Source organism: Sitophilus oryzae, unplaced genomic scaffold, assembly GCF_002938485.1.
Source record: "Sitophilus oryzae breed Bouriz unplaced genomic scaffold, Soryzae_2.0 scaffold_1429_pilon_pilon, whole genome shotgun sequence".
Lineage (NCBI taxonomy): Eukaryota > Metazoa > Arthropoda > Insecta > Coleoptera > Curculionidae > Sitophilus > Sitophilus oryzae.
In genome coordinates, this window is record NW_022146092.1 from 1,279,526 (window position 1) to 1,299,358 (window position 19,833).

A 19,833-nucleotide genomic window follows, 5' to 3' on the forward strand; every position below is an offset into this window, starting at 1 on the left:
TCTTTCCGATCTTTTTCTAGTTGTAGGTACTCATTTTATATTTATATATAATACTTTTGATCGTATACTTTTCAAGTCTTACTTTTTGTCTATACTGGATCAATAATTGTTCTGAGTTTGTCCTCTACTATGGAACTATATTCCTCTTCTATCTACAATGTCTCTTTCTGGTGGCTCTTCCTCACACAGGAAAGCATTGGTAAATAGCATTACTTTGGATGTGTGTCTATTTATTTAACAAAATTTTGTGTTTCATATTACTATATTTTTTACTAAGTATGACATTTTAAAATTTTGTTTATATTTGACTTGGATATAATTTGTTCATCATGGATACCATATTTTTTTTCTAAATTTATATTTTTGACTTATCGAATGCTCGTTTTTCTGCCGTTCTCCATATCTTTGTGGGAAACGGCCCCAAACGATCTCCAAAGTTAAGCGGTGTTATACAGGGTGTCCCAGAAATAAGTGCAAATATTTTAAGAGGTGATATATCTCGATAAAAGTAACATATTTTCTCTTTATCGTTTTTCAAATAAGTCCAAAATAACGGAGTTATTTTACTTTGAAAAATTCCAAAAAAAAATGATTTTTTGCTAAAATTTTGAGAACCACTGGATCTTTTCTGGATTTTTTTTCTTGTAAATTTAATCTAATACTTATATTGCCATATTATCAAGAAATTATGTTTTTTAACTAAAAACTAAAAAAATTTCGAATTTTCACATTTTTTTTGCGATGCAAAAAAAAAACTCATAGGCATGTTTCTGGGGTTGAACTAACTATACTACCAGTTAAAATTTTTGCACTTATTTCTGGGACACCCTGTATGATGCTGATATTTGAAATGGTAGAGGTCTATAAGTCACTGTTATGTTGTTATTATAAGGCAAGAGTCTAAAATCTATTGATACCGTTGGTCATTCTGAAGCGTTATTAATTTTTAATATTTATTTTTTCGTCCAATTTGTTTCCGCTTTTGATTTTGCTGTTACTGTTGTAAGATCTTAATATTTCACATACATTAATATATTTGTATCTTAATTAATTATATGTAATATAGTGATTATTAGTAATTATAAACTGCAACTCATCATGAACAGAGTGGTATTGTCATTAAATAATCCCCTACTCTACTTTTTTTAACGTTTGATTTTCTCTGTCGTGTTTAAATCTTTCTGAATGTTAATAGGAGTTTTAATAAGCCCTTGAAAATAAAAACGGTACGAAAAATAATAAATTTAAAAATATGTTAATTTGTAATGGAATAAAAATACCCTTCTAAAAAATATACATTAAAAAAGAAAACATTTTGAAAAGATATTTCTATTTTTTTTTCTTCCTTCCCTAAAACAACAGTCTTATTTTTTCAGTAGACTTTTAACGGGTCTTTAAACTTTATTTGACGATACTTGAAAAGCTAACAGAAGGTTTATAAAAGCACATTAGGCCCTTGTTAAGTACCGAGTTGTTTGGATAGGTGCGATAAATGAAATATTTTTATTTTAAGAAAACGCTTTAGCACACCTGCGACTTTAAAAACTTTTTTAAACGATTGGTAAATGTTAATTTAAAATTAATATGCAATTAGAAATGTATTTTTTTCCATAGCAACTGTTAAAATTGCCTTATATCTATCAAAAATAGTAGATAAAATAGTACTTTCTCCGCAAGGGTAGATTAAATGATACTTTAACAGCGAGGATAGGCTAAAAACTTTATTTCTTCTCGCACGTTTTTTAATTGCTTCCATTTTTGAAAATTTTTGTATTCCTTTTCATAAGTTATTCGGGATTTAAATGGAAGTAGTTTGGATATGGCGTTTGTCGCCTCGGCCGGAATATCTATTGGTAATTTACTTATTTCGTTTTGAGCCATTTCTGGCACCAATTCAATCAGCAATCGACTAAAGTAAAAACTAAAGAGACAGCTTTATTTATTTGTCAAATTACATAGAAACCAATGGCAACCCAGCACAATATTTTTTCTACTCTTAATAAATTCCTTGAAATAATAATTTCTAAATGTTTTAAAACGTAACTCGCTATGAAAAAAAAATATTGTTTTATACACGACGATAAAATTGCATTATCTTCTCCCGAAATTAATTCACTCACGATTTCATCGCTCGTGAATTAATCTTTTTCGGTTTTCATTTTGAAAGTTGGCAACCATAGTTTTCGCAGTTCAAGGTTCAGACAACTTTTTAAGTTTTTAATGCCACTTTTTCACAATTATCACAGGTTTGATTAAATAAATAAATTTAAATTAAACTCACAAGATAACAATAATTACTTTGAAAATGGACGTTTTAAACACTTTAAATTAAAGGGCGGTTTAAATTTTAAAAGATTTTATAATTTTTGAAGATTCTGACTTTGACAAGGGAAAATTATTTCTTTTCTTGTTTGCAGTTGTTCCTAGCAACCGCTGTATCAGCGCCCTACAACGTATGCGCTCCCAAACAATTATAAGTTTTTGCGGCAAGCCGAACAATCCAATCTAAACTTGTTTTCTTTATCTATGTTAAAACCTTACAATATATCCGTAGTGTATAAATGCCTGTAGTAGAGCAAACCTGCTTGTTGTATTTTTAATATCTCAAAACTGTGAATCAAACGTCCTGTATGAATTTGAATATAGTCACTCAATATTAATTAGATTTATAACTATATTATAATCATACTGTAAGTTACCAAAAAAGTCCTCTCGATTGGTAAATTAACAGGAAAATTAAATCTTTGGAAACGGCCATTTCTCACGATATATGCTATCAATCCGATCCTCGCATTATTCGCCTCATAAAGGTAAGAGGAGTATCAATCGGGTTTGAAAAGAGACAAGTCGTGTGTCAACAGTTCCCAAACAACTCACCATTGTTACCCCGCACAATGCCCTTTGGTAAATGTCGCACGCGCAACTCGTGTACCCGTGGGAAAACGGGGTTCTTTGTGCTCCCTCCGCAATGCACGCGTGGAGACCGGACAAATGAGGGGGTCCTAAAACGGCGGAACAATACGTTACGCGTCAGTGATGGTGGTGGATGGAAGTAAGACCCAGTGTCGTGGAACGCCTACGGCTTCAAGCACTTGCTTCTTTTTATAAATCCTTTTTTTAAAGGAGGTCTACATTTGTCATGTCGTAGTCTAGAATTAATACTGGAGAATTGAAAAATTGGATTATTAAAAAATGGATTATTTTGTTATGATTATTTATAATCAGTGTTTCTGTGGAATAACAGAGATCTTTTACAGCATTTTATTAATAAGTGAAGTATAATTTTAGTGCTCATTATCACATTCATCTTCTTCTTCTTCTAGTGCAGATACATTAATGGATGTTTGCGATAACATTTTCCATTGCTTCTCTGTTCCGGGCGGTGTGTATTAACGACTGAACATCGAGTAGCCCCGTCCACTGTCTGATATTCCTCAGCCAAGACATTTTCTTCCTTCCGATACCCCTTCGGCCTTCGATCTTGCCTTCTATCAACAAATGCAAGAATTGATATTTGGGGTTTCGCATTATGTGTCCCAGGTATGCGGTCTTTTTCTTTTTAATCAATTCAAACATTTTTCAACACAATTCAAACTTTTTAATCAATTCACATTCATCATTTTCATCTTATTCAACCAATTCCAATTATGTCGTAACCTTCCTCACATACTCTATTTGTAGTTGGGCCCATTGTTGTCTGTTGTTGGCTATGCGGTTATAAATATTATTTATTGTTATTAATAGTCAAAAATATATTTTTTACCCTCTCTCTTGGATATTCCCAGCATATTTCGTTCCATTGAGCGTTGTGCGACCTGCAGTTTCCTTATGATGCCCGTTTTAAGTGTCCATATTTTGCATGCATAGGTCATGACTGCTAGTACACATTGGTCGAATGTTTTCTTCTTTAGAGTGGCATTCTAAATTTAAATATGATTGAGTTTCTTGCATAAGTACCCCATGCTAATTCTTAATTAATTTCTTCTGTTGATTTCTGGTAGTCGAGCCCCCAGCTGTGTATTAGTTGTCCCAAATATTGTGTTCTTTGTTGTGTTATTTTAAGTCAGTGCTCCCATTTTTAGTGCTCATATGGGTACAAAATTAATATCAAACATACCTACAATCACATGCCAGAACATTTCAAAAATCTATCATTTAATTATCTATTTTAATGAATACTTTGTAAAGCGTAACTTTGTAACAAACTATAAGAAGTGTAGGACGTCTACAAAAAAGTGACATTAAGGAAGTGGAACGTAAACGGTGGTTAAACACAGCACAGAATATAGGATAGGAAAGATCTATATCCAGGAGTGGATAAATCTGCGTTGAGGGAAAAGAAAAATACGTTGTAGTACATATTGTTTATGTTTATACAACTACCTATTCTACGCTTTTTTTATATTACACCAATTATTTCACGCGCAGTAAGACCAGTGATGGAGATTCTGTACTGCCTAACAAATATTATAGATCATCCGTAGAGCGTGTCCATCTCTTATTTAACTCCATAAGTTTTATTGAGTTTCTTTATAGGAATTTCTGATGACGCATCTTTAAAGTCACTAGCCAATAAAATTAATAAAATAAAGTGGCAATTTGTACACTATGCTGTCTTCCGCAAAATGACAACAGTAAGGTCAGACTTCACAACTTCACCAATGCGTACACAGTTTTACGTTGATTCATCCAAATTGGTTATATATAGAATGGTCCTTATAAATGATTCTCGGCCTTCTTTTGGACTTAATTAGGTATCATTTGTGCCAGCCTGTACAGCCTATACAATCTTAATTTCCATTTTCTGCTCGGCCAGAAAGTTTTTTTGTCTTCAAAAAGAAAACTCTTTTATTACAACAATTTGAAAACAATGTGTGAGACTACTTGCACAGATGTAACAATTTTATTTAAGTCAGACAGACAGTAATTTATTCAAATCAGCAAAATATAACATTCACCACAATACACCAAAACACTTTACTTTCGCGCTGGACGCCCGTTTCGCTAACCATGACATTTTCATCAGCAAATGATTAAATCTGCAGTTTTAATCGAAAATTTTACTTTTGCAAAAGTAAAGTGTTTTGGTGTATTGTGGTAAATTAGTGTTTTATTTTGCAGTAGTAACAGCAGAGGTTCCAACTTTCAACTGTAATAGTAAGTAATTCATTCAAATTTCAAATCACTGTCATAATTCCCTCAGCAAATATATTTCTGCATCTTTGATTTATTTGAAAAATTGTTCTGATACATTTTTCAATACCTTTATAAATATCACAGTTCAGTATAAAAGTAATAAGTATTGTGTTCATATTTATACTTCCAGCAACCACCAACAATGTATAGCAGTATTGTCAATTGTTCTTTCCAACGGACTCTATTGCTTCTTACAGTCCATTATATCCATTATAACACCCACCAAATTGTTTTGTCTAAATACTCTTAACTTTTGAGTCTCATCATACTCAACTATTATCAACTAACCATTTAAATTCAACTAACCATTTAAAAAAATGGTATAGAAAAGGTAAAAAAAAGGAGTGCTATGAATATGGCGAAAAGAATGCGTTGAGTTTTAAAAAAAATTGAACAAAACTCTTGACTAGAGAGGTAACCAGTTCAGACAACAACCTCATCAGACAACTGATGCTAACAAATAACACAGGTACAGACTGATGAGACTGATGTGTACAGACAGCGGTGGTTACAAAAAACCTTATTAAAAAAAGGTGCTTGCCGTGTACGATATTTTTGTTACGATTTAAGAATGTCTCTAGTTCTATACTATTCTAACATTTTATGCATAATATACTTCTAAGATAGAGACCATAAACTTTGAGAGACACTTTATAGTGTTAGGGCCCATCCGGCAGACAAATGGTCGTTTTTCATGGATTTTATTGGAAAAGGGGCTCGTAAATACCACGTTTTCCTTGAACTGAGTTAATTGAATTTCAGTGTCTTAGTTTCTAGACGGTATTCTTGTTTAGACCTACCTTTAGTAAACTAATTTCCATGTTAAAGTCTAAGGGAGTACTCTTGAATAAAATGTATCAGTCATTTACAATTACCGGTAAAGATAAGTGATAAAATGTAGATAAAGTTCTTAACCGTTCGTAACAGTTTTTGGAGTTACAGACTTTGTTAAATTGCTTTATGGGTATTAGATATCACATCATAAATATTAAAATATTGCGTCTAAATTTATGATATTTTTTACATTAATCTACTTAGACACCCCTACGGCACTGTGTTAACCACATTACCTGGCGATTGGTATCAAATTAAACAAAAGTTAGAATATTATAGTCCCACGTTATTATTAGTCCCACAGGTGCTGTAAGAAGATAAACCATAAACACATAAAGGAGCATTAGAATAGGTTCATTATGTTATGGGCCTATAAGTTTCCTTGATGGACTCCAAGATTGTCATCCCTGATGAGCGAAATACCACTCTATTGTGTTATTTGAAAATTAATTCATACACTCCTATATATTGTTGAATTTTAATTAAATTAGCGTAGGTGTTTTTGATACTTTTGATATGTTTTTATTGCTATAATGAATTATGAACATATTATTAATGTTATGTCAAATTTAACAGGTTTGAACAGTTCCTTTATCTTTTGAACTATGAGATGAACCGCCTATATTTAAAAATAAACATATTTCTTAAAATTTAAAATATTCAGTTCTAAGACACTCTGTATACATAAACAAAATTATTGATTGTTAAAATATTACTCGCAAACTATGGAGAGGGAAATCAGATAACGAACAGTAGGTAGGTGGTTAGGTAAATAGCTTTGAGACTACTGTTTGAGACGCATTAATGTTATTTTGGTTTGTACATTTTGGTTATTGTGACAGAAAATGTTATTAAAGGTAAAGTAAATGTTTCCTCGTTATTTAACTAGTGTTAACTGAAGCATGTATTCTATTTTGGCGTTGAAATATTCTGTGCTAAACCTTTTCCTTATTTATTTGATCTGGCAGAGATATTACATATATACATAGATACATACATATAGTATGTATTTAATGGATTCGATTTATGCTGTGAATAATTTCTAGTTTAAAATTAAATCTAAATCCAATCGTGCCTGGGCCAATAGCTTAGCAAACAAGTGAGCAGTCATAACCAAAGGATGGTGTAACTCATAATCTAAAGATATTGGCATTGGATATTTGGTTATACCGGCCGCCTATAAAATTTAGGAACCTAATTAATTATAATACTGTCCTTTAAAAAAACTTAATTATAATTACACATTTCGGTTTATGACTAATTATCGCTCGGTCGCTGACTAATTATCACTCTCTAAACATTATTTTTCTTTGTTTCAGACATGGCTTTTCACTGACACCAACGACTCGGATTTCCAGACCAGAACCAGTAAGTTTTAAATTAATTTTTAGTTGTTTCTGGTGAAAAATTTTAATTAAAAATGATTTCCGAAACCGGCCTTGTACAAGAGGTAAATTAATAAAGCGGGCGGTTTTGCTGATTCTCGAAAAAAGAACTTTCTTAATTAGATTTTATGCTGATATGCATATTTTAAATTCAAAATTGAAATTAAAATTAACCTATTTTCGAGAAGTTTCGAAATTTCATCTCGACTCGTTCGGACGGAAACCGTTTGAGAAAATTAATTTAAATTGTTTTTCTAAGTCGCACAGAGTTCCTTAGGAAAATTTGTGTCGGAAAACATATCTTTAAAACTAATATTCGATAGGTAAAAATTATATAATTTGAAGTTATTATTAATTTAAATGAAAATTAAAATTCACCAGATATGTTGACCTTTTATATTTGGAAAACAAAAGATTTTGCCTATACAGGGTGAGTCTTAAATAAGTGCATATATTTTCAGGGCTGGTAGATCTCGATAAAAGAAACATATTTTCTCTTTACCGTTTTTCAAATAAGTCCAAAATGACCGATATATTTTACTTTGAAAATAGCCAAAAAGTATGTTTTTTGCTTAAATTTTGAGAATCACTGGATTTTTTCTGGGTTTTCTTTCTCTGGGTTAATCTACTAAACTAAACTTTACTTAACTAAAAATTTTAAAAAAATCCATATTTTTTTTCAAAAAATTCCAATTTACAAAAAAAAACATTTCGCGAAAAAAAACTCATAATCGTGTTTCTGGGGTCGAAATATACTACTCCTAAAAATATTTGTATTTATTTAAGACTCGTTCTGTATAGTAACGGTATTTAAGTAAATAAATATTACTTTTACAATGTCAAATCTGATATACAGGGTGTCAGAAATAAGTGCAAGTATTTTAACTGGTAGTAGGTATAGTTCTACATTTTGGTTCGACCCCAGAAACATGACCATTGTTTTTTTTGCGAAAAAAAATGTTAAAAGTTTTATATTTCCTTGACATTTTCCGCAAAATATTGAAAAACTTTTGAGTGCTGCTTGTTCAGTTTTCGGAAAATTGTTTGTGGTGCTTTGAGAAAATGCAATGTTGGCACATCCTACGTTATCCACATCCTGTATGTTTATAAGTTATAAGTTCAGCTTTTAAATTTCTACAAAAAAATATTAAAAAAGATAATTAATTTTATTCACTGTAGAGTTTTTAATCATTGTACATTACTATTAAGTTATAGTGCAACGTCTTCTATATTCTATATACATTTTTTACAGTATAGTAAAACTAAATAATGGACAATTAATTATCAGCTTTTCAATCAGTTCAATTCAGCAGTGTCAATCAGCGCCCTCTATTAGATATATAAATGTATAAATAGTCTACGTTTGACCTACATTTAAACAGATCAGCTGATTGAATTTTTAGGTTATCTAATTTATTTGAAATTTTACTCAAAAAACCTCTGACAAAACTAAAAAAAAATGCAAACGCAAGATAAGGTTGTATAAATAATTTTAATATTCAAATAGAAATATAAATTATTTTGGTGTTTATTCACAAAAACAAGAGTGAGAGATAGAAAAACGGGGGATTTCTCAAAAAAATAATCCTAATTGCATTTGAATGTATTTACAAAGTGTTGTGCTAGAGTGATAAAACGACGCTCTACTTAATTAAATCGGTTTACTATCTATCGGAGTCCCGTTTTCTAATGTTGGATAAGTTTTTTACTTTTAATCTGAATTTTCCAAGCCGTTTTTAAATCTTCCTAGTCGATGTGTCAACACTGGGCGTCGAACAAGCTGAGATTCTGGTAATTGCTTGGTACTTTCGGTTGATTATCGATTGTTACCGGCGGCTCTCAAACTGTTGCCATTATTTTTTTAAAATTTTAAAGTTAGACAACTCGGTTATTATCAGTTCATTTTAAAAAGGTAAAGAGAAGATAATATGTTTCTTTTGGCCAGATCTACCACTCCTTAAAATACTTGCATTTATTTCTCGGACATCCTGTATAGCTAAATAGTGTTATTTGGTGTAAATAGTATTTTCTTCACCCAAATAATAAGTTTCAATCTTGATTTTGAATTTCCATTTATTTTATTTTTAATACCTATTTTATTGACACAGCAGTAAAGTAAATCGAAACTACGCGGACTACATAATATGTATATGCATAATACACATAAAGCATACAATACACCAGTGATTCCCAAAGTGGTCCAGGTGGACCCCCAGGGGTCCACGGGAGACTTGCTGGGGGTCTACGTAGGCGTGAACAAAAAATGGGGGTCCATAAGATGTTAATGGGGGTCCACGAAAATTTATCTGCTTTTGATAGTAAAGAGCAAAAATGTAAGCATAGTTTTTATAAGGGCCTACCTACATTGTTTTAAGTACCTATCTAAGCAGATAATATTTTAATAAGGCAAGCGACTGTTACTTGTCCAAACTTGCGTATTCGATATTACGTACAATTTCGTGTACAGACTTGCAAAGCGCTATCCGCCCGACAATGCTTAATGCTTGTTCAGACATGAACTTGATCACCACTATAAATACTTGATACCAAAGGCAAACGCATTCATTTGTTTCCGGAATTTCGAAAAAAGGCGGAATTTGGAAAAAAGTTGTGAGAAAATTTATATCTGTGTTTGCTAGTGCCGGAGAAAAGTAAGTAACCTACCTTTTTTTGTTATAGTACTTAAGTATTTTGTTTACGTGTACTAGTCGGTTGATCACAACGGCCTGTATAGATAGGTAACTTAGTAACTTACAGATATTTTAATTGTCCTCTTTCGATTTGAAGACAAACACAGCACGTTTTATTCAATTGTTTTTCACGAGAGAAACACTGCCTCTCTAAAAAGGCCGAATAAGCAATATTGCAGAGCAATTAATTTTGTAATTTTTCTTGCAAATAACTACTAATTTTATAAAACAGTAATTTCATAATCATTTTAAATTGGTTTTGAAGTAACTATTTTATCAAAACTATTCCTTTTCGGAAAGAGCGAGCGGTGCGCGGGCGACGGGAAAAGGGCGGGGCTTGGACTTCGATGCCAGTTTGTCACGTTTTAACAATGAAGCCGCAGACAAAAAATACGCAAATACACGGAGCGCGTGAACTCATTGATTTAATAAAATGTTAGTTATCGTTTTTATGGACAATTTTGGGATTTCGACTTTTATTTTTCCTACACAAATATGATCAGTATTCGATACTGAGTACACCAATTTTTATTTATACTATTAAAAATTAGTGGTAAATTATGTACTTTAAAATTGATACCGTTTTGTGAAAACGTCTGTATTTGTCTCAGCGGTTTATTAGTTGGTCCCTTTACAAGCCGTAATTCTATTTCCGCGTGCTGACAAAGGCTGCGGTGTGATACCTATATTCAGAAAAAAACTTGGTTACTAAAACATTTTTTTTACAGGTAAGGTAACTGACACGAAACATGGCTACAGCAAAGAAAAAATGTCGACAATATAGTATCGATTATTTGAAATATGGTTTTGTTCCATCAGAGGCAGACAAACAATTGCCCATGTGCCTATTATGCAACAAAGTTTTGAGCAATGACTCTATGAAACCATCAAAGCTCGAAGATCATCTAAAAAGGTGTCATACTGATAAAATAGGTAAAGATTTAAAATATTTTCAAACATTGAAAGAAAAATATGGAAAGAGACCCACCATGCACAGTATGTTCGCTTCAACATCTCAAAGTAACGATGATGGCTTGCGGGCATCTTACAATATCTCATTACTTATAGCAAAATCTGGAAAACCGCACACTATCGGAGAACAATTAATTTTACCCGCTGTTGAAGAGGTTTTAAAAACTGTTTTGCACAAATCTCCATTTGACGTACTAAAAAGAATTCCATTAAGTAACAATACTGTACAAAGACGCATTGATGAAATGAGCTCTGATATCGAAAGCTTTTTGTGCAATCATCTGCAAAAAACTCATTTTTCTATACAACTGGACGAGTCAACGTTACCCAGTAATGAAGCATTACTATTGGCATATGTCCGATTTATTGTTGAGGAAGAAATTCACGAAGAATTGCTATTTGCCAGAACTTTGGAGACTGACACTAAAGGCGAATCAATATTTAATGTCCTGAGTAATTTTTTTACGGAAAAATCGATCCCATTTACAAACATTATTTCAGTGGCAACAGACGGAGCTCCTGCAATGGTCGGGCGATATCGTGGGTTTATAAGTCATCTCAAAAGAATTATACCAGGACTTACAGCTATTCATTGCGTAATCCACCGACAACATCTTGTGGCAAAACATTTAAGTGACAGGTTGAACCAATCTCTTCATTTTGTAATAAAAGCTGTCAACAAAATCAGAAGCAATGCATTGAATACGCGTTTATTTGCTCAATTGTGCGACGAAAATGATGAAGACTTCCAACGACTGCTCTTACATACTGAAGTACGCTGGTTGTCGAAAGGTGCATGCTTAACGAGATTTTACTCTGTTTTCGATTCCATATTAGAGTTCTTAGAAAGTAGAGATCCAGATTTAAAAGAAAACTTGATCAAATTCAAAGCAGACATTGCGTATTTGACAGATTTGTTTAAAAAATTTAATGATATTAACTTGCAGTTACAAGGGGACAGCCTGAATTTAATAAAAACAAAGGGGATAATTTCGGCTTTTCTTGGGAAATTGAAATTTATGAAGCAAAACATTAGTCGGCGCGAATTCTCTCAATTTCCAAACTTGTCGCAGGTAGAATGTATTGATGAGGATATCCATACCTACAGTCAACATTTAAGTGCTCTGCATGATGACTTCAAAACCAGGTTTGAAGATATACTGACGATGGATATACCACCATGGATCATAAATCCATTTGATGAAACGGAAGTGGCCAATGTTGTATTACAAGAGGAGCTGCTCGAGCTAAGCACTAATGAGGAGCTGAAGGTGAAATTTAGAAAAGGCTACCCAACATTTTGGCTGCAAGCAGAAATACCCGAAAAATATCCTGGACTGTGGGAAATCGCAAGGAAATTTTTAATAGCTTTTCCCTCGTCATACCTTGTCGAAAGGAGTTTTAGTGCCGTTACAAACCTCTTAACAAAAAAAAAGGAGCAAATTAAACATCACAGAGCGGGGGGGATTTGCGGTTATTGCTCACAAAAATAAAGCCAAACATTGATCGTTTGCTGACACTCCATCAGATACATCCTTCCCATTAATTAAAATTATGACCTGAACCTATATTACCTTAATATTTTTCTTGTAATTCTATTCTTTTAATAAATAAAGTGATATAAAATGTACCATTTTTCGTTTTTATTTTACATATCGGAATATAGGGACAGAACTCAGAAGTGACACAATTTTTATTTTTTGGCGACTTTAAGAATGTGGTAGAAATGTAGCAGCAGGGGGTCCACCGAAACCAGTAAAATTTTGAAAGTGGCCCACGAGAAAAATAAGTTTGGGAACTACTGCAATACACAATATATGCAACTAAATCAATTCCACACATACAAGGTTTTTCAGAAAATCTTTCCTTTTTCTTTTTTTCAAGAAGTATCGGAAAACAATCTAATAGATACTTTGGGATTCCCCAGATGTTCTAATTTCATTTACGTCTTAGTTGATTTATTTAAAAATCAGTGCTATATAAAGTCATATAGATAAAGGTGTGTTTTATAATACAGTGTGAAATAAAATCCTTTAAAGCAAATAAGTACCTTTTTCTGCTTGAAAACGAGGACATTTTTAGTGGCAAAAAAGTTTATTCGCGTAATGAACACCACTGAGGTTTAGGAAGTAACGACACCGAATACATCCGGAGGGAATTTTTGTCGGTTAAATCAATTTGAACAGTGGTCAGCTATTTCAAGGGCTATAAATTGGTGCAAAAACATATTTTCCCTTTTTAGTGCAAATGCATTTTTAACAGTAAACCACCATGTTATAATTGGAACTATATAAATTTTTAGAATTTCGCTGGTGAAAAATAGTTAGATACTTATGTTTATTTATCAATAAAATATTGATAAATAGTAGTAAATATTTTTTTTTAAGTTTCTTGTAGACAGTTATAATTAGTTAGCAGCACAGATAACATAGTATATATTATCTGGTCTATATACGAACTTCATTAAAATAATAAATATAAGAAAAGAATTACGGTGTTTAATAATGACAAATCAAATGTCGGCTACTAGTGTTAGGGTAAATACTCACACTATTAAAAAATATTTAAATTCATCATCATCATCATTTTCAGCTTATTCAACCATTTCTATTTATGGTGTACCTAATTTTTTTTTTTCGGAGGTGTAAAATACCTTTACGTACAGAGTGTGGGACTCAATATCTCCTTAAGCTGCCTGGAGGACACTACCCACCAAAGACATTATAAAGATAGACCGAACATCTCATTCATAAGTACTCGTTGGTAGTGTATCAAACATTCCAATGTGTCAAACAAGGACAGAAGAGACAGAGAAGTCTAAAATTTCCGACCCCGGCAACTAGGCGCATTTGGATTGTTCTAATGGCCAGTGGCGTATCGTTTTTTGGAACGAATTTAATTAGTAAAGTAAAAGTAAATTAATTAGTAAAATGTTTACTCCATATTAATATACTACATTAACACTTTTTCGTCAGATGAGTTTTGTTATAAGGTCTAATATAATAATACAATTATTAAATTTAATTATACCACATATACTTATGTTGAAACGTTAGTAGTTTACGAAAATCGCTCCAACGTCGATTTTCGATTTAAACTTTCAGTTACTTCTATATAAACTTTCAGTTACTTTTGAATATTTACAGGGTGACTCAGGCTTCCGAAACAGTTCTATATTAGGTTTGTGGTTGGTGACTTTTCTTTCAATTTTTTTTTTCAGAATATGGAGGCATTTAGGCACATTTTAGACATTTTTGTAAACATAGGTGGCCGGAACATATTTTCAAACCAAAGTTGTAGATTTGCCATTAAATTTCCATTCCAGAAATACCTAGGGTTGCCACTTGTCCTTTTTTGAAAAGGACAGTCCTTTTTTGAAAAGGACAGTCCTTTTTTGGAATAACTTGTCCTTTTGACTTTTATTGACTTAAAAAATCATTTTTATTTACGTATTTTCCCTGAGAAAATTACCTACAGCAAACAGAAATATTCTTTTCGCCCAAATTTAATTAGGAACGTTATAAAACTTAACTTATAAATAAATTTTTCTTGTTTAGAATAGGCAACATTATTTAGAACTTCTCGTTTAATCTCAAATGATCGTTTAGGTTTTAGTTTTACCTTTTTTTATCTTAAAAAGAACTTTTCAAAATTAGTACCTAATTAGTAACGATTTAGTTAGTTCGCAATCGATAGCTTCCTGTGAAGTACCGTGTAATAGTTGATTAATCTTCTATTATTAATAACTTCCTATACCTAAAAGCAATATTTAATGAGAAAATTGTGTTTTCTTTTGAAAATATAAGACAAGATTTGACTTTCGATCTTCTTCTTGTATTATGATGGCTCTGATACGAGGCAATTGCCTTTTAGTCTCGCAATAGAAGGCATTTATCATTAAAAGTATAAAATCTGTGTGCTACAGTATGGGATTTCTGTCGCAGAATAATGAATACCTATTACGTTTATTTACAAATCCATTACTTTTAAAGGTAGCTTCATCAGATAATCAAATTTTAGTTAAATGTCCTAATCTTCATGAACTGTATTAAGCATATGTATTGCGGTTTGAATCACCCTGTATGTTGACAAAAATATTTAGAAAATGTGCGTTATAATGGCCCCCATCTTATGTAAAAAATTGAAATAAAAATCACAAACCAAAAACGTAATAGGTAAAAAGCTTTTTTGGAGGCCTGGGTCACTCTCTATATAGGTATGTATAAAACTAGTAGCCTAAGAATTATTTACAGTTCGTCCCATTCTAAAAAAAGTTAAACACACCGTACAAATACCTCTAGGACGATGTATTTGTACGGTGGTAAAAAATTGTCTAAACAAGGCCGAAGGGGCAGATATAATAAAGCAATAAAATGTAAAAAAGGTCGGGTAAACACCTTTGTTTATTTGTTGAGCAAAATTCCTTTAGAATATCGTATATAATGACCAAAATAGGACGCAATTTTAAGAAAAAAATGTCACTTTCTGGCTTATAATAAAATTTCAAATGTAACGTTTATATTCAAATTTGTTATGATCTACAACAGTTAGGTAGTAATTGAGACGAATTATAATTCAATTACCGGCTACTACGTTCTTGTTTTAATAGATCAAAATTCAACAAATATAATTAGAAATTATTTTAATTGTGAGAGGCTCCCTTGTAGGACGCCTATGTACGATTACGGCGCGGCGGAAACAATACCTACCTGTGAAAAGACAAATTCGGGTAATTTGAGCTTATTTGTCCACACATTTGACACTGTCGTACCATATTGAAAATTCGCAGATTCAAATGTACATTAAACAAAAACAAAAACTACTGAAAAACACTGAAAAGTTCACTTCGGATTTGATTCCGACTTCAAACACACCGTAAGCTAAACGTAATACGCTATAACGGACCATGGGCCGTCGCGAGGGGTGGTGGGACGGACGGCTCATTTCATTCTGGAGGACTAGAAGCGACGTTGCCAATAGTTCTAGACGTTTCAGCACATTAAACAGTAAACATGTCCTTTAATAGTAACGTATACATATATCCTCTGGTTGTTAACATATTATTACGCATGCTTCTTTAAAAATAAACTATTCATTTAATTAAGAAATTGAGATTTATTGATATCCGGTGAAGGTTTTAAAGTCACCTTTTCTGCAAATCAAACTAAGTAGATAGGCGCAAATTTTTGATATGTGGCAATGTCGCCTTCTCTATTTCAGTTGGTTTTTACAGTACGTAGTCAACCTCCGAATGTTTGATCGGGTTAAAATGCATAATGTGATATCTGTTCTTCCTAAATCTATGCTACCCACTAAACATCACCCCCTCGCTCCTGCCACGTCTACCTGAACCCGCTGGACGCATCTCCTCAAGTAGACGCCGGACTGTTTTTTTTCATTACCCCTGCTCTTCACTGTATTTTGCCTCTAGTATATTTTGGGCCAGTTTTGAGATGGCTTCAAAGTTTTCTCTTCTTTCTGTTACCGATTTTAAGAAGGTATCTGCGGAGATGTTGCCACCAATCGTCATGCGTGCCTCACATCTTTCCTGTTCCCATCTTGGCCAAGCAAACATTGTGTGTTCTGGAGTATCATTGGGTTCAGCCCAGTATCGGCATTTCGCGACTTCCCTCTTTCCAATTTTACACAGGTAACTCCAAAAATGTTCGTGGCCTCTCAATATTTGAGTAAGATAGAAGTTTACCTCTCCATGCTTTCTTTTAATCCACATATTTATATTTGGGATGAGCTTATATGTCCATCTTCCTTTTTGTGGTACTTCCCATTCTGCCTGCCACTGCTGCACTGTGCCTGCACTGTGCACTGTGCCACTTCTGCACTGTGCACTCTCTCCATCTCTCTGCTTGCCCTGGTTTGTACTTCACCCTTGAGAAAGAGTCGTTCTCTTTCTCTTGAGAGAAGATGCAAGGGCACCAGACCCGATATCACCAAGGCTGCCTCAGTTGAAGTTGTCCGATACGCCGAGTAGACCCTCAAAGCCATGACTCTCTGTGCACCTTCAGGTTTTTTTTATTTACGTGCATATTGGTTGCTTCGTTCCACACAGGTGCTAACACTCTTCTCTTTGCTGGTGTTGGGCCCCGAACGTTTGGCAGTATTGCGAACAACGCTTTAGCTGTTCGTTGTGATTTCAGACACACCTCCTTGATGTGCAGGCCCATCGTGAGTGCACGGTCTATGTGGAATCCAAGATAGTTGACTTGCTTTACCGGATTTATTATTATATCCTTAAAATTAAACCTTATATGGTAAACTTTTCTCTTGCGGCTCAGTAAAATCGCCTCTGTTTTTTCCACAGCTATTTCGAGTCTGTGCTCACGCATCCATCTTTAGTGTATCATCTACAGTCTGCATTAGGTCGAGGTCGTTTATTTTTTTGTTTCTTTTAGTTTTTTTTGTTATTATCACAGCAAAATCATCGGCGTAACAGATCAACTCTGTCCCACCTGGTACAGTAAGCTCCATGACACTGTCGTATAATATGTTCCACAGAGTTGGCCCCAGCACCGAGCCCTGTGGGACGCCACCGAATACCTCTCTTTCATCTTCTCTATTGAGAACTATAAATCTATTATCAAGATAGCTTCTTATTATGTTCACCAAATAGCCACTTATGCCCAATCTTCTAAGTTCTTTAATAATTATTTCCCATGACGCGCAATTAAACGCATTTTTAACGTCGACTAAAATCAAAGCATTATGCCAAATGGCTTTTCTTTTCACGATATCCGATATTTTCTTCATTGCATGTGTGGTAGATTTCCCCTTTACAAATCCATACTGGTTTGGATGCATACCATTTCGTTTCTTCCTAATTTCTTGCAAGAGTCGCGTATTGATGAGTTTCTCATAGACTTTCCCGATTACATCAATGAGGCAAATCGGACGATATTTTGGTGGATCATTTAGGTACTTCCGGGGTTTCTCTATTAGAGTTAATAATTTGGATCTCTTCCATTCTTTAGGGAATTCATTTCTCTGAAGAAAGTGGTGTACCTAATACTTCAATGCGTTTCTTCTTGACAAACGATTGATTAGCGTGATTGATTAGTTTCTTGCAAAGTTTATTCTTCAGTTTGAGACTTCAGTTTTTGAGTTGACTATCCATCTTACGAAACTTCAGGTATGGGTAAACCTGCAGTTATTCAAATTTTATTATAAAGATGTTCTCTAATAACTAAAAGATCATCATCATCATCATTTTCAGCTTATTCAACCATTTCCAATTATGGTGCAGCCTCCCTCACATATTTAGATACTCTCTTTGTAGTTGGGCCCATTGTTGTCTATTGTTGGCTATGCGGGACCAAGTTATCCCTGTTAATTTCCTAATATCATGGTTCCATCTCAGGTAGTTGTGTATAAGTACTCCATGCCAACTTAATTCTTCTGTTGATTTCTGGTAGTAGAGATCCCGAGTTGTGTAGTAGTTGTCCTAAATATAAATATTCTTCTACTACTTCCAGTGCTGTGTTATTTATTAGAATGTATTTTCTGTCCACCAGTTCGTTGTACATTTACTTTAGTTTTTGCTAAGTTCATTTTGAGACCCACTTTATTGCTGGCTGTATTTACTTCGTTAATTTGTGCTTGTAGTTCTTCAGGGTTATCGTCAATTAGGACTATGTTATCAGCGAAACTTAAATGGTTGAGATATTCTCCATCTATTTTTAATCCTTTATTGCTCCAGTCCAGTTGACGGAAGACTTCTTCTAGTATTGTTGTAAACAGCATATCGCGTCCACCTATCCTGTCGTCCTCCTGTCCTTTGCCAGTTGGGAACTCTGGGCTTGTTTTTTATATCATTACTCTTACTTTGGCTTTTTTGTATATATTGGCGAGAATGTTTCTATATAAGGCCTGGCAATACCTTGTTTCGCTAGGGCTTCTATTATTACCTTAGGAGGGCTTTATTAGGACTTTTATTATTGCCTAATATATCGAGCCGAAAGCCCTCTTAAAGCCTAGAAAGGCTATGGCTAGTGGAGGTTCGTATTCTTTTGTTCGGGAATTTTTGTCGGTCATATTTAAATTACGAAGATATATTTAATTTCTCAATATTCTCGCACGTATGATACGTAGTAATAACATTTCAAAAGACATTCTCTAAAATACACTTTGTTATCTTATATTTTTAAAATTTGTTAAAATACATTTTATTAGTATTTATATTAGCAATCAATTATTGTATCAAAAAAGTCATTCTATTTTAATTAAATTATTTCTAATCCCATCGTCTTTCATACTCCAAAAAATCAACTTGGCTCTTCACACTGAAACCGATTCCGCTATCTGATACCGCAGGAAATAATAAACACCATTCATTTATTTACTTTAGATCCAACAGGAGCATGTGCACATTTACTACATTTTTTTTTATTAGTCGTGCACGGTCATTGCCACTAGGGATATCATGTTACTGATTGTCATTTTTTTGCTCCGGAGATAGAGGAAAAAACCGCGCGCTGGTGATAGATAGAGCAAAGTCGTAGACCTTTTTCACGGTCACGGTTATGTAAATGTCTCGGGATTTGCATGGGCGGAAACTGGCTTTTTATTTGGACGAACGGAAGTGAAGTGATCTGGATGTTAATCAAGTTAGCTAATTATTGTGATGGCGCTTAAAATCGAAATTCAGTATATAATTTTGGGGTGATGATTGTTCAACACTATGAAAGAAATTATACAATGATGGCCTCTGATATAATTAGTTATTGGTTGGACTATAAATATTC

At 33.3% G+C, this 19,833-nt stretch overlaps 1 protein-coding gene across 1 annotated transcript in view; it reads left to right on the forward strand.

Moving 5' to 3' along the window:
- Positions 1-19,833, forward strand: part of LOC115876239 (fringe glycosyltransferase) — a gene marked incomplete at its 3' end in the record, with an annotated part of 299,652 nt that overhangs the window by 36,132 nt on the left and 243,687 nt on the right. Inside the window, exon 3 of the mRNA XM_030891943.1 lies at positions 7,350-7,398. Within this exon, the coding sequence (XP_030747803.1) occupies positions 7,350-7,398 (49 nt within the window). The remainder of the gene's footprint in view (positions 1-7,349; positions 7,399-19,833) is intronic.